The 14,609-nt window shown below is 39.3% G+C and overlaps 1 protein-coding gene across 5 annotated transcripts in view; it reads left to right on the forward strand.

The window, feature by feature from the left end:
* The window catches only part of LOC131431478 (protein Shroom), a 547,622-nt gene that overhangs the window by 511,969 nt on the left and 21,044 nt on the right, over positions 1-14,609 (forward strand). For 4 of the 5 annotated variants that reach the window (XM_058597214.1, XM_058597216.1, XM_058597218.1 and 1 more), the window contains 3 exons: positions 730-2,240; positions 12,409-12,529; positions 12,611-12,740. In XM_058597214.1, coding sequence (XP_058453197.1) covers positions 730-2,240; positions 12,409-12,529; positions 12,611-12,740 — 1,762 coding nt within the window. The remainder of the gene's footprint in view (positions 1-729; positions 2,241-12,408; positions 12,530-12,610; positions 12,741-14,609) is intronic. The other variant, XM_058597217.1, reaches the window with a different exon arrangement.

Consider the following 14,609-nt stretch of genomic DNA (forward strand, 5'->3'; position numbering starts at 1 on the left):
CAATAGGTTGAAGATCTTCTCGGCCTTCACTCTAAGTACTGTCTGTTTCCACGATCTCTCTGTTTGTTCGTTCGCTGCTTCTGGAATCTCGTGCGGTTTATCGATTTTCGAAGTAAGTGCCAACCCTAAACGTTCAATTCGAACCGTTCTTCTGTTGGTTTTACTCCACTCAAAATTCGAGACTGTTTAATTTTTGACAGAAGCAACCGCTAAATTGCTTTCCTGCACGGCCGAACAGCTTACCGGATATAACCACAACGAAACGTTCCGGGAAAATGGATCAGAGACCTAATCGGCAATTATACTTCTGAACAGATTTGCATTGGCCTCGAATGTCCGATTCATAACATCGCAGTCTGTGGAACGCAAAACGCAGAAAAAACGTTCCGAAAATAGAGCGTAGCAGAGATGCAGCGGTACTCGCAAACATGCTGGCGAGTAGCAAAAATTAATGAAAATGCTTTCTTCCTCTGGCACCAACGCGCAAATGTTTCGGCACGTACCTCACCGCTTCATACTGATTCGTCAATTCAGGGTTCTCCAGCCAAGAAAACGAAACGTTCATTATTAATTACTACTGGTGCAGGTCAGATCCCGAACCAGAGACACGCTTGGCGGAACACTGCTTTTGCTTTATTTGTATATGTGTGTTTACCGTTCTGAGAGTTATGGTTTAAAATCGTTGCTAATGTTTTTCTTTTGTTTTCGGTTTTCTTTACTTTTCCACAGGAGTAACTCCAAAGCTTCCTACCTGCCACGCCAACCACGAGACAAACTTCACTCGGATCCGGATCACGGTAGCTACAAACTAACACTGACCTCGAACGAGGACTGCATCAACCACAACGATGTCTTCTCCGAAGAAATCATCACTTCGCCGAAGTGCAACCTGCCGGATGTGTTGCCGCCCGGGGTCAAATATTCCCTATATTCCAGTAACAATAACAACAATAGCAATACAACCAGTGGCAGCTGCAGTCCGGCCAATGGCAAACCGACTGTCGGCAAGCCACCGAAATCGAATCCTCACAGTGCTCCGATCATTTCGGCCAATAGTCTGAAATCGATGTTCAATTTTTCGCCCCAGCAACTACAGCAAAATCAGGTCACACCACCGAGTGCTTCCTCGCCGGTAACACCGCCACCAACCTACAGTGCCGCCACCGGTCAGCAATCTCCCTCGCTGCCAGGAAGTCCCACAAACCAAGCGGTCAGCCCCAAATACACCTCCCAGTCTACGTTCGATCTGAAAAAGACGCAAATTCTCGACACGCAATATCTCACTCAGAGTTCGGCCCAGATAGGACTGCCACCAATACCAAATCACCACCAGCAGCAGCAGCAGCCGCAACATCATTCACTAGCCGAACCGATCAATAATACCAATTATCTCAATCATCAGCACAGCACCAACAATGGCTGCAGCCAGAAAACTGTAAATAATTATAATGAATTTTCAGAAAAATCCGATAGCTTTGAGTCGTCGATTAGCACCAGTACATGCACCGTTGAGTCAGTGGAAACGAACCATAACAACACCAACACCAACACAAACAGCGCCGTTCAGTCTTCGGTACGCGATGAATTTTCGGCCAAAGAGGAAGAAACCACGATCAGTAGTAAGCACAACTCAACCTGTGCGGAAGCAAACCACCCGGAGCAACCGATCACGTGCGGTGGTAAACTTACGACGTCTTTCGAAGAGTCCAACCAGTCCGTAGCGTTAGTAGAACGTGTCACCAAAGAGATCAACTTGGAACCGGTGCACACTTCTGCCTGTGATTCGAACACGACGGCACCCGCGAAAATAGTTCAACGAACGGAAATCGTCCTCCGGGTAGGGGCGGCTACTTCGGAAGCATCCTCGCAAACGGACGACGATCTGGCCTCGAGTGATCACCAGCCATCGCACCACAGTCCTGCATCCCATCGATCATCACCGCCGAGCTCGCCGAATCAACTCACGGTGGGCATTGCCGAACTAGTGATAGAACAACAGCCAAGTCAGGCGACGACGGGTCAGCAAGCCGCAGTCGGCAAGCACTCGGTTGCCACCTCCACTGTCGGTTGCTCTCCACCAAGCACACCGACCGGTGGCAAATCTCCGACCGGAGGATTTTTCAGCAAGGCTTGCACGGCCGCCCCCCGGAAGGTGCACCCGGAGGAAATCGACTGTGATAAATTGTCGCACGATCTGATTAGTCAATTGTCACCGTCGGACAAACTGCACACCATACTGGGTGAGTGATCGATTTTAGTGTGTGTGTGTGTGTGTTTAGCTTCAGTTCCGATCAATTAGCCGCTTGTATAATTTAGTTTTGTTTGTTTTTGGAAAAGAGAACATTTTCCTCTCGATTCAGATCACGAAGATCACGTGAAGAGTAATTTTCTTACCCATCACGATCCGGCACCCGTCCCCATAATCTGGTATAAACGCAATATAGTGGAGTAATTTTAACCGGGGGTTTTCGGGTTAGGTAACGGATGGATGCTTATTTATCGGTCATCAGTTGCGAAAGATCATTCTGGAGGTCCATATTTCGACCTCTTTTTCAAGCGGGGGTATTTCATCAGTTATACGTTGAATATTGGTTTCCAAAGTAACAATCGTTGCTGGTTTATCCACATAAACCAATAACTTGAGGTGTCCCCACAAAAAATAATCATGTGGCAAAATCACACGAACACGAAATAATGTTGTCGTTGAAATGTTCTTTCAATGAGGCGGTTTTTTCGCGAATTTCACGATTTTCGCGGATTTAGCGCGATTTCTGCTAAGATTTTGATGCTATGGCGCGAATTTCGCGCGAATTTAAAAAAACATCATTCCACATTTGTGAATCATTTGTTCGAAAAATTATCTTTGCAAATTTTCGAAGCTTATGAGTTTTATGAAACCCTAAAAAATTAAAGATAGGCGAACGTTCCAGTAATTGGTCGAGCTGGCCAAATTGGTGAATTTTCACCTTGATAAAACCAAAATTTACTAGAAGGCGGTTCTAGAAAATGTTCAGTGGACAAAATTTAGATTTTATGCTCTTCGATCTCGAGTGAGACAAATTGCTATTTCAACAGAGCTGTTATCAGGAATTACAAAAACTTTTCGATATATGTGATTGCGTTTTCCCATTCCAATGCAGAAATCGAAAGATTTTCGTACTCAAAGATATTGATGTCTGATGGAAGATATCGTCTCAGTGAAAACACATTCAATAATGCAAAGAACGTAATAAATGAAGTGCTATTCTTCAATAATATGGTCACAAATTTTGAGTATGATAAAAATCGCATTTTTAAGCAAAATTTGCACGACAGGCTTACGAAGCGAAGTCTGACAAGAAAAAAAAAGAAGCTCCGTGATGATAAGAAATTATTCTTACAGTTTGTTGGTTCCACTATCCAACATTTTCAATTGTTCTTTGCGTTCTGGAATTTTTCCTGGAGTATGGAAGAAATTCTATGTGAACAAGGACATTGTATCCAACTACCGTGGAACTGATGCTTTGTGCGCTGTATCGAAGCTGTTTGAAACGATAGTTCTGGATTTTATATCAGGTGTACAACTTTGCTTCCGCCGTTTTTTTTCCACAGCTAAAAGCTTCATTGCGAAAAAGTTCTTACAGATGTATTATTCAAAGTATTGTCCGTCGCTAGCGACAACTTTCTCCCATCTTTCCGGCAATTTTCGGATCCCGGCTCGAAAAAAGGAGTCCTCTTTTGACACTATCCATGAAGCAATCCATTTTTCCAACTCTTCGAAGGATTGAAAATGTTGATCTGCCAGGCCGTGTGCCATCGAACGGAATAAATGGAAGTCAGAAGGGGCGACATCTGGGGAATACGGCGGGTGGGGCAAGACTTCCTATTTCAGCGTTTCCAGTTACTTTTTGACCACTTTTGCGACGTGAGGCCGAGCATTGTCGTGTTGGAGGATGTCGCTCTTGATATTGTGGCCGTTTTTCTTTTAGCGCGCGACTAAGGCGCATCAGTTGCGTTCGGTAGCAATCTCCTGTGATGATTTCAGCTGATCCCACCAAAATACAAATCAACACCTTAGCGCCGTGAATATTCGGTTTTGCCTTCGACGAAGTAGCATGCCCGGGCTTTCCCCATGATTTTCTGCGTTTAGGATTATCGTAACAAACCACCGGTTACGATTCGATGTAAAAACCCCTTACGATTTTGTCTTTGAAGCAGTTGCTCACATACAAATAGACTTTTCAACTCGTACGGCACCCAGTTTCCTTCTTTCTGATTCATACCCAGGGTCTTGAGACGTTTTGAAATGGCTTGCTGACTCACTCCCAACGATTCGGCAACTCTTCTTGGTTTTGGCACGAATCTTCATCAAGCAATGCTTCTAGTTGTTCATCTTTGAAGGTTTTTTCTCTTCCACCACCATGTTTGTCTTCGACATCGAAATCACCATTTTTAAAACGTTGAAACCACTCCCGGCACGTTCTTTTACACAGAGCAGCATCACCGAAAGTTTCTGAGAGCATTCGATGCGTTTCAGCTGCATTTTTTTTTCGAATTGTAACAGAAAAGTAAAACTTCCCGCAAATGGCGAGAATTGGGCACATAAACAGACATTTTCGAGCGTGAATAATACGAAAACAAGAACAACTATCACTGACAATTCGTTAGGCACTGTACACAAGACATTATCATCTATGTATTTTGACCAGCCTCATCCGGTACAGCCACCTATCGGAAAACGGCGGAAGCAAAGTTGTACACCTGATAACACATAGTTGCTCTGACTATGTATCTGAGACTCAGCATGGATCCATGCCAAAGCCTTCAACTTCCCCAAATTTAGTAACCTACACTTCCTTCATCATACGATCTTTACAAGCAAGACTACAGTTATATTCTATATACACCGATTTCGCTGTTTCGTTCGACAAAATCAATCATCACAAACGATCTTCAAGTTAAGTAGGCTGGGATTAAAAGGATTATTTTTGAATTGGCTTCGATCATATCTAACTGGTCATGGAATGATATTGAAAATAGGAGCCTGTACAACCTCACCATTTGCTGTTACCTCTGGAGTTCCTCAAGGAAGTCACCTTGGACAGTTATAAATTTTATTGTATTTCAACGATCTAAATTTTCCGATCAAGTGTACAAAACTATCGTTTATCGATGACTTTCATATTTCATATTTCAATATGGTTTTAAATGCTTCTAAATGCTCCGTCATCTCTTTTGGTAACAAAAAGTCTGTATTCAAGTCCGACTATAATATTTCACAAACTGTTCTCGAACGCACATCGTTTGTTAAGGACCTGGGTGTTCTTCTGGAATCAAAGTTAAATTTTGAAGAGTACATAGAACTTACTATGTTCTAAACCTCTAAGCTTCATTATTCGTGTTACTAAAAAAAATCTCTGATGTACATTGCTTGTAAGCTCTGCATTGCGCTTTAGTTCACTCAACTGGAATATGCTGCGGTTATTTGGTCACCTTATTACCCAAACGATATCCAACGCATTGAAGCGATTCAACGCAAATTTGTCCAATTAGCTCTCCGACGTCTTCCATGGAGATATCCTTTAAACTTACCGAGTTACCATGACCGCTGCAAACTGATTGGTCTCGATTTATTATTTGTCCATCGAGATGTTTGTAAGGCTAGTTTTGTGGCAGACCTTCTTCAGTCGCAGATCGATTGCTCCGAGTAATTGCAATTGTTACAATTTGTCATTCGATGTCGTAATCTTCGATCCTATTTTTTTCTTCGGATTCCCTATGTTGGAACTAATTAAATAATGTTTCAATTCTTTCGACTTCCATTTATCACGTAATGTTATCAAGAAATCGTTTCTTATGTTACTGTTTCTTTAGATTTAGTTACTATAGAAGCACTAGATTTAAGGAAATGTTTCATTTGGATGATTTTAATCTATTAATGCAAAAGATGAGGATGTTTTATGCCTGCTGGAGAACAAGTTTGACAGATACCTATTCCAGTGGGCTTTTCCCTAATCCAAATAAAAGAGCAAAAGATTGGGAGGAACAGAATGACATTCACTCGACATTTCGCGATTTCACGGTGGAATACGTTTTTAACAGGCACCTTTTCAGCATTTTTCAATTTTTAATTTGCAGTCGCTAAACAAAACAAACCACCGGCAGCTGTTAAAGATGAACTTGATTCATCGACAGTTCATTCCTGTCGTCATCGTATAATACCTAATTTCAAGAGATAAACTGACGGTGATTAAACTGAGCTTCGATTAAAAGAAAAACGAATGAAGAACTGAATGCTGCCCGATCAATACGTTAGCAAAGGTTGTGTGTTAGAGTTTGAAGTTTATTGCAGTAGAGCGATCGTCAGTATGTGCTACGTTCGGTTTCAATTAAATTGAACAATGTTGCAAATATTCTTCGTGTAACTAATACATTTACTGATCTTCGTCGCGAATATGCTTCTATTACTTACGAGACGGACGAACAACTTTGAACTATTCACTGCAAGAAAGAGAGAAGGGTGAAAATCAATAAGCAATAATCGTAGAGAACCCGAATCTACTAATACATTCTTCGCTGCTGGTATACATCGTGCATGTTCGTTTTATACATTCGTTTGTCATTCGTTCATTTACTTTACCCTTCGAATTGGTTCGAATAGCGTCACTGCGATGATCGTTGGTTTCCATTCTTCGCGAAGCATTCTTCATTCTAATAAATTCATCATATCTCGTGAGGTAGCAGCAATGGGATAGTGCTGTGATACGGTTCATCACATACACATAAGACTTTGGTAATAATGCAGGGGGAAACGTCCTAATTTGCTGTATCAAAGACAGCACGAACGATCAACGCGAATTAAGTTTTGACGATGATCGTTGTATGAATATTCGTTTCATATTCGCGTTAAGTCATTCGGGGGTATGTTCAATTCGAATAACAACTGCAAGGAATAGATCTTCGTGCGAGCAAAGAAGCAGCGTCGGCTTCGTTCGCACCCGAATATACGGACAAGGCCGAATACCAGAACGATTATCGAACAAAGGCGAAGGGAAGCGAACGATGATCGTTGGCGTTCGTTGCATTTTTGATATTCGAGCAACATTGGAATTGAATGAAGTTTTACTGCACTGGGTGATAGTATTTTTATGAAATACATACTAAAAATTGATTTATACATTCTTTTCTCGTGAACTTATATGCAACTGGAGTAATAGTCGCTTGATACCTTGAATTACAATCTAGCGTTGAATTTCTACTTTATCAGTCAGTTTAGTGCAAAGATTATATGCAGCTCCTTGGGCAAAATTATCTTGTACAAATGACTTTTTTTTTCAGCCATATTAAAGCAAAAATTAACCTGATTTAATAAAACATTTGCCAGCCGTTATCTTCCTAATAAAAACTATGTTCAATTATATTACTTTGTGCTATTTATTGCAACAGGTATATCAGTTCAATCCACTGAATAATTTGTTAAAAAAACTGAAACACATTTTGCCTTTTTTCGATTGTGGTGATTGTCATTGATCTATTAGGTTTTGCACGTAAGTGATATAACCTCACAAAAGAAGCTGGATAAACATCGTTTGACAGCTGTCAGCGGTTTGTTTACATGTGGATTTATTTATTTATTGTAAAATCAAGTGTTCAGTATTAATGTTCATTTCGTATCTTTACGTTCTGTTCTATGTTATGCTTGTATCAATCCATTGAGTTCCTTGTCATTTCAGTAAAAACAAACCACCGATAGCTGTCAATGATCAATCTGACTCATCGACAATTCATTTGTGTCGGCATTGCTAAACTGCCAGCATGGTGAATCAAAAATGACAGTTTAGAGAAAAACAACAATCGACTAGTTGTACCAAATATGAACCAATAAAGTTCTGAAAACTCTGAAATTCATGTTTTAATTGCTTTGTGATCGCAGACTTTACCGTGAAGCTTTCAAATTTTTTCTTTAACGTTCTTTATAAGGCACTATACAGACTGACTAGCAACGATTTTGAATGCACGTGTTTAATATCTTTTAAACTTTTCTACTCCATTGTATCAACTAGCTGTAAAAGTTCACAAAAGTACCTCTTTATCAGGGCCCACAATCGGAACAAATTTTATGACATTCATTGGAGCTTCGTTTACTTTGGTATAATTATCACATTTTCCGATTTTCTACCAGTCCATGGCTAGCTTGATTCTCGTGGCGACACGAAACAAAATCTAACCAGAATACTAAAGCATAGTCTTTTTGGCGGCTCAGCAGCAATCGATATTTTTTAAAGCATTACTTTGTGCATTTCAGTGCTCCATTTACGATATGCATGTATGTAAATTTACCGCAAGTGCAAATTACCTGCCAGGCCATAATCTTTGTGCAATAATTTTCAGTGAAAACTTACACGTTAGTCTTTTTTCTGTTTGTTAAGATTCCTCGACGTCTTCAACTTCAATCTGATGGATTCAGATGAAGCAGACAGACTACCCGAATCAAAATTCAAGTGTGCCATTACTTTCTGCGAAGGTCTATAGTTCATCGGTAAAGTTATCTTTTATCTTTATTCCACTATGAAACTTGAAATTCTGCTTATTTCGAAAACAATTTCAAGATCAATCGCATACCTAGTGCAAATGCTAGTGCTAATCGACAAGCATATGGCAACTGGTTATTTGTGGATTTTGGTTACGAATAACAGTTCTGCACTTGGGGAACATAACCATTTTAATTTTTTTCTTCTTCGATTCTTTAGTGCAAAGCAGTTCAAATCGAATTACTAGTGCTCCATAACAGTTCAACTTGAATCGCTTTGCACTGGTGAGTTGAAAACGAAACGTAAATAAGGGGAACTTTTGACGTGAATAAGTTTTACTTTAATATAGGGCGCCTTTTCAAAAATGTTTTACCTCAAGAATGGTGAGTATCTGTTGTTGTAATTTACACGACAACATAATTTTTGCTCCATGTTATCGGAAATACGGTCAGCAATTTATGATAAAATTTTCAGTAGCATGAACTACTACACAAATAATTAAAAATTAAATTTTTCTAAAATGTTTAGTATCAACCAGTAACAGAGCCGGTGAAACGTGTTACGTTCTGGTGGGTTATTTTGTGTACCGGGGGCGATCAACTATTTTGAAGTATTCCGCAAATTCATTATAAATATTATTTGAATACGACGAAATATAGTTTTTGAACGATTTTACTTATTATGATTCATTAATTTTATAGATGATAGTAGTATTTCTATTATTTTCCGCTCAAATTAATGATGGGTAATTATCCACCTTCTTAAATTACGAGTGAGTCGTACCCACCTATTTCACCGACTCTGACCAGTATCACAGAGAAAAACTCATGACGAGTGTTTGCTTTTCTCGTATTCGAGCAACGGTTTTGATGTAGTGAGTGACATTGCCTTTTCCTGTTACCTACTCAGTGCAAAATTGATTCTATTCGTTCATTCTGGCCTGCACAGTTAACTGAGCATGACATTTAATCGAGTGCACCATAAGTACGTCATTTCAATCGATCAAATTCCAGGATCAGAATTTAGTCCCGGATCAGTCTTCATTTTCAGATCCAAGCTTCAGTATTCAGTTCCAGATATATAACTCAATTCTTGAAACATTGCTGCATTTAGTTCCAGAATCCAAGTTCAAAATTCTTTTTCATGTCTAGAATCCAGTTTCACAACCAATCAACTTATGAGTGTGATTTTCGATATTTGTTGGATATTTGGAAGTGTGAATGAAGTGTGTTAATTTTTTTTTGGTATTTACGTCATTCAGTTATGTTTCTGACATTACCCACCCGTCTTCTTTGTAAGACCCACCCTCTCATGCTCTGAATCAGTCATGGCTCGACAAGAACACAACCGGTAATTCTACAGTACAGGCCGACGTTTCGAACAAACATTCCAACATGATCAGGGCAAAAACCGATTTCAATCTTATTTCGTTAAGTAGATTGTAATGGTTTCAATGTTAAAATCTCCTTACCGTAAAATATTTGTAGTTGGTCTTCATCTGAAAATGACGGAATTTTTCTTCAAAACATCGGCCTGTATCACTAAATAAATATTTTGTAAATATTTGAGTTAAATGCCATCTTTCAAAAATCTTTTTAGGAACTTCCATATTCATTCGTCATCTAACAGTTCGGCTGAGAAGTTCGTATCGTTCAATAGAAACACACATTTTTTTGCCAAAATTCGTTTTTATTATTCAACATAATTGCCATCAGAGGCGATACAGTGATTATAGCAATCTTCCAACTTTTCGATTCCATTTTTGTAGTACGATTTGTCCTTTGCCTCAAAAAAGGCCTCAGTTTCAGCGATTACCTCTTCATTGCTTCTAAATTTTTTACCAGCGAGCATTCTCTTGAGGTCTGAGAACAGGAAAAAGTCACTGGGGGCCAAATCTGGAGAGTACGGTGGATGAGGGAGCAATTCGAAGCCCAATTCGTTCAATTTCAGCAATTCAATTCGTTGTTGTTTTTGATCGATTGTGAGCTCACGCGGCACCCATTTTGCACAAAGCTTTCTCATATCCAAATATTCGTGAATAATATGTCCAACACGTTCCTTTGATATCTTTAGGGTGTCAGCTATCTCGATCAACTTCACTTTACGGTCATTGAAAATCATTTTGTGGATTTTTTTCACGTTTTCATCGGTAACAGCCTCTTTTGGACGTCCACTGCGTTCATCGTCTTCGGTGCTCATATGACCAGTACGAAATTTTGCAAACCACTTACGAATTGTTGCTTCGCCCGGTACAGAGTCTGGATAACACTCATCAAGCCATTTTTTGGTATCGGCGGCACTTTTTTTCATCGAAAAGTAGTGTTTCATCAACACATGAAATTCCTTTTTTTCCATTTTTTTCACAATAACAAAAGTAGCTTCACTCAAAATGCAATATCTCACAAACTAATAATCAGACAGCTGTCAAATTTATACACGTATCTTTTGAAGGTTGGTACTAACTGAAAATGGTATGGATTTAATTCTAGTGGCGCCCTCTCATAGAAACGATACGAACTTTTCAGCCGATCTGTTAAGCTCTAAATCTCGAAACCAATTTAAATGTTGTTCAGGAAACTTCAGTATAATAAAGACAACAAATGTTGAGTTGAAGTAATTCACAAATAGTGTGACACTTTATCAGCATCAATCGCATTCATAGAGTGATGAAAAAAAATTTGGCTAAAAAACTACCACCTGCAATGAGGCACGATCGAACCCACAGCTTTTCGAAGTGTTCTCTTACAGAAGGGATTATAAATGAACTGCGTGACGGTCATACAAAGCTGAACATGCTCGGATATTCTATTCAATTTGGTCGATCTTTGAGTTGTGTTCAGACATTCAGATTAATTTAATTGGCAAAACGATGTTCCGCTTTTTTCACTAATATCTATTTCTGCTATTTCCTACATCAGTCATTTTTTCCACATAATTGTACACTCTCATCAAAGTATGACATTTAGATTGTCCGTTTGCAGTAGTTGAGTAGTACCATCTATTTCATGACTTTTCGGCAGCCTCTATTGTGCCCTGAGAGCACCATATTTCGAAGCAATTACTCGTCTTTGAAGGCTAGACGCCTATCCGTTTTAGCTAATATTTGTGCGACTACCAATTTATCAATAGAGCTACCGCTTTAAAACCACGGAAACGGTTTTCGTAGTTATCGAGATCATAACTACGATAATATTTTATTTTTTAGACGCCGCTAATTTACGAAACTGTTTGTTGATTTTATAGACGATTTTAACCAAAGCCGCGGTACTATTTATTGTTGTTTAGGCCTGTAGTTTTTTTTTTCGGAAAGCTCTATTTTGATACTAATCTATCATTATTACGTTTGCTTTTATGGTTGAAACTTGTTTTCTCCCTTGGTGCAATTAGTCTACAGCGAACAGTTGTGTTATTGCTTATCAATACACTGTAACCTGCAGAAATCGTTTAGTGCGATGGAAAAACGCGAAGTTGAAGATTAAATATGGTACGAATTAAACGTTTTCTTTGGGTTGATCCATTTTAAATCAAACAAAATAGAGCACACCACATCAATCATATACGAATTATCTTACTTATACGGGAAGCCAATTTGAAAGACCATGCATTTCATTTTCAATAGGCACCAAAAGCAAACGGTAATTACATAGTGATGGAAAGAAAATCCATTGCAAAAAATGAATTGAATGACAAGAAACACTAAATACCAAGCAACCGACCTCAGCATGTGCTCTCTAGTTGTAATTTCATTCCCTTTCGAATGTCCAACTTTACAAATTTACCCTATCAGTATTGCTAATCGATCCTTTTTTATTTTTCTTTTGATTTTGTTTTCGGCTCCCCCGTTACATCCTTGCTCGAAACACATATACACGTAACCACCCGGCTATCGCCAAAACAGCTCCCAAAACGTTCAAATCATCCTCCGATTATGTATCCGATCTGTTCAACATTCAAATAGCACCCCGACCGATGAAGAAGGATGCCTCGACTGCGACACCGGAAGCGAGCCCGCAAAAAAGGTAAGATCCTGAATGATACGGTGTGTGAAAATTACAAACGATCTAATCGGTTCTCCCTTTTGTTCCACATTGCCATTTTAGCCCGCTGGATATACTGACCACCAGTTCCACCTACTTCCAAGTGTCCGAACCGAAGGCGAAGCTGATGACGCGATACAGTCGCGAAATGACGCTGATTAATGGCGACTGTTGCGATCTGACCAAGAAAAAGGTAAGTGTAGTTTTGGAAATTTGGGTGTTAGGTCGCATGTAGATCTTTGAACTGATTAGCAAGCATGTACCGGAGTTGGGAAGCTCAGTTGACTACAAATGATATATATGATTATTTGGGAAGGCCACGTCTAGTACCTGTGTCGTAAGAAAAACTAAAATATGTTCAGTTGTTGGTTCGCTTCTCTAACGACGAACTTAAAAACAAGGAAAATATGTTATCTCAGAGTTCCGATGACTTTGTGGCATGTTCAATGCATAAGACGCTGGTCTTACAAACCAGTTGTCGTATGTCCGAGCCCCAACCTGGAAGGATTCTTAGTGTCAGTAGGATCCATAGTACTAGCCATGCAATGATTCTGTACACTATAAGAATCAGCTGCGAAGTCTATTGAAACCAGAAAGGCCAAATTCCACAAAAGGAATGTAATGCCAAGACTTTGCTTTGCAAAGGAAAATAAGCCTTTTTTTCAACTAGTAGCTAAAAGTCTAGCTGTGATTGAAGATATATTAGAATCAAGTAACGATAACTTACAAATGATAGTTAGTTCAATGTTTACGTTACGAAGAAACACTGCTGTCACCTTGTTTTAACCAGTATAACAGAAAAAACAAGTTCGTGTTCTTGTTGCAACATAGTTGGGCTTAAGTGGTATCAGAACTAGTTACGGGTTGCTACATGGGTTCGGAAGATAACATTAGTACGGTAGGTTTACTTTGTTTTAACCAGTCTCGAGAGAAAGCTCGATATATTCGCCATTTTGAATGGTTTTAATGTGTAAAAATTGTTTTTCCCATCCTCAAACTTACATCTTTGGATGCTTTAGGAGGAATTTCCTTGCTCTCTCCAGTTTGCGCACAGTAAAATAAAGTAAATAAAACACATTTTCTACCGTTTCATAGAGTGCCCCCTCCCTTTATAAGGAGGGTCAAGGATGGCTTTTATCGTATCAAAGAACGCTCACTAGCAACTCTTCACACGATTGAAACAGTGCCATCAAAGAGAGACGGATATCATCGCAACAACAAAAACCCGGCATGGCTCATATAACATAGAATCGACACCAGTGTGAGAGCGAATTTCTCTCGATGACATTTCTGAGAATCAAAGGTTAGCACGCTGTTGTGGGGATCCTCTCTGAAGCAACAAACGGTCGCTTATTCTCGTTTCGCGAACCGATTCTATACAGGCAGTTGATAATTGCGATAGAATCATTTTACTATTCCCGCTTATTCTAACTATGTGCATATAACCTTTGTATAAGTTGTGTCTATGAAAATGTATGTGAATGCTCCAAACAAGGGTTTTGAAATATTGGAACCTAGTATGAGAATCATCAAGTCGATTCGATTTTCTGTGATAACTGTCAACTCGCGATTCTCTCTTAGTAAATTCCACACAGCACCGATCATTACCAGACTGTAATTTTTTTTAAGGGCCGTGAAATACTCGGAGTATGAAGTGAGCGAAGAAATGTAGAAAAATTGTCTCACGGTTTATGCATCTTCTACCGGTTTGAAAATGTTGTATACAATATAGATAGCAATATAGCAGCTTCTGTCAAATTTTCGGCAATCACCAACACTGAGTAGGTTTATCATTCTTTGTTTGGGCGAAACATCCGATATGAAATTGGCACTTCAGCACAATCAAGTAGAATAGTAGAATGTCGTAGAGTCTGCTTATCAGTTCTTAGCATTTACTTATTGAACCAGCATGTTTTCATATTTTTTGGTTTTCTCTATAGAGAGTCTAAATTATTCTTTCAATGTGGATTCATTAAACCGATAGATTTACCTGCTAATACCGTATACATTAAACTGTTTAATGAGAAGTTTGAAAAAAAAGCAAAGATCAGTTGCCTTGAAC

The sequence above is a fragment of the Malaya genurostris genome, chromosome 2 (genome assembly GCF_030247185.1).
Source record: "Malaya genurostris strain Urasoe2022 chromosome 2, Malgen_1.1, whole genome shotgun sequence".
Classification (NCBI taxonomy): domain Eukaryota; kingdom Metazoa; phylum Arthropoda; class Insecta; order Diptera; family Culicidae; genus Malaya; species Malaya genurostris.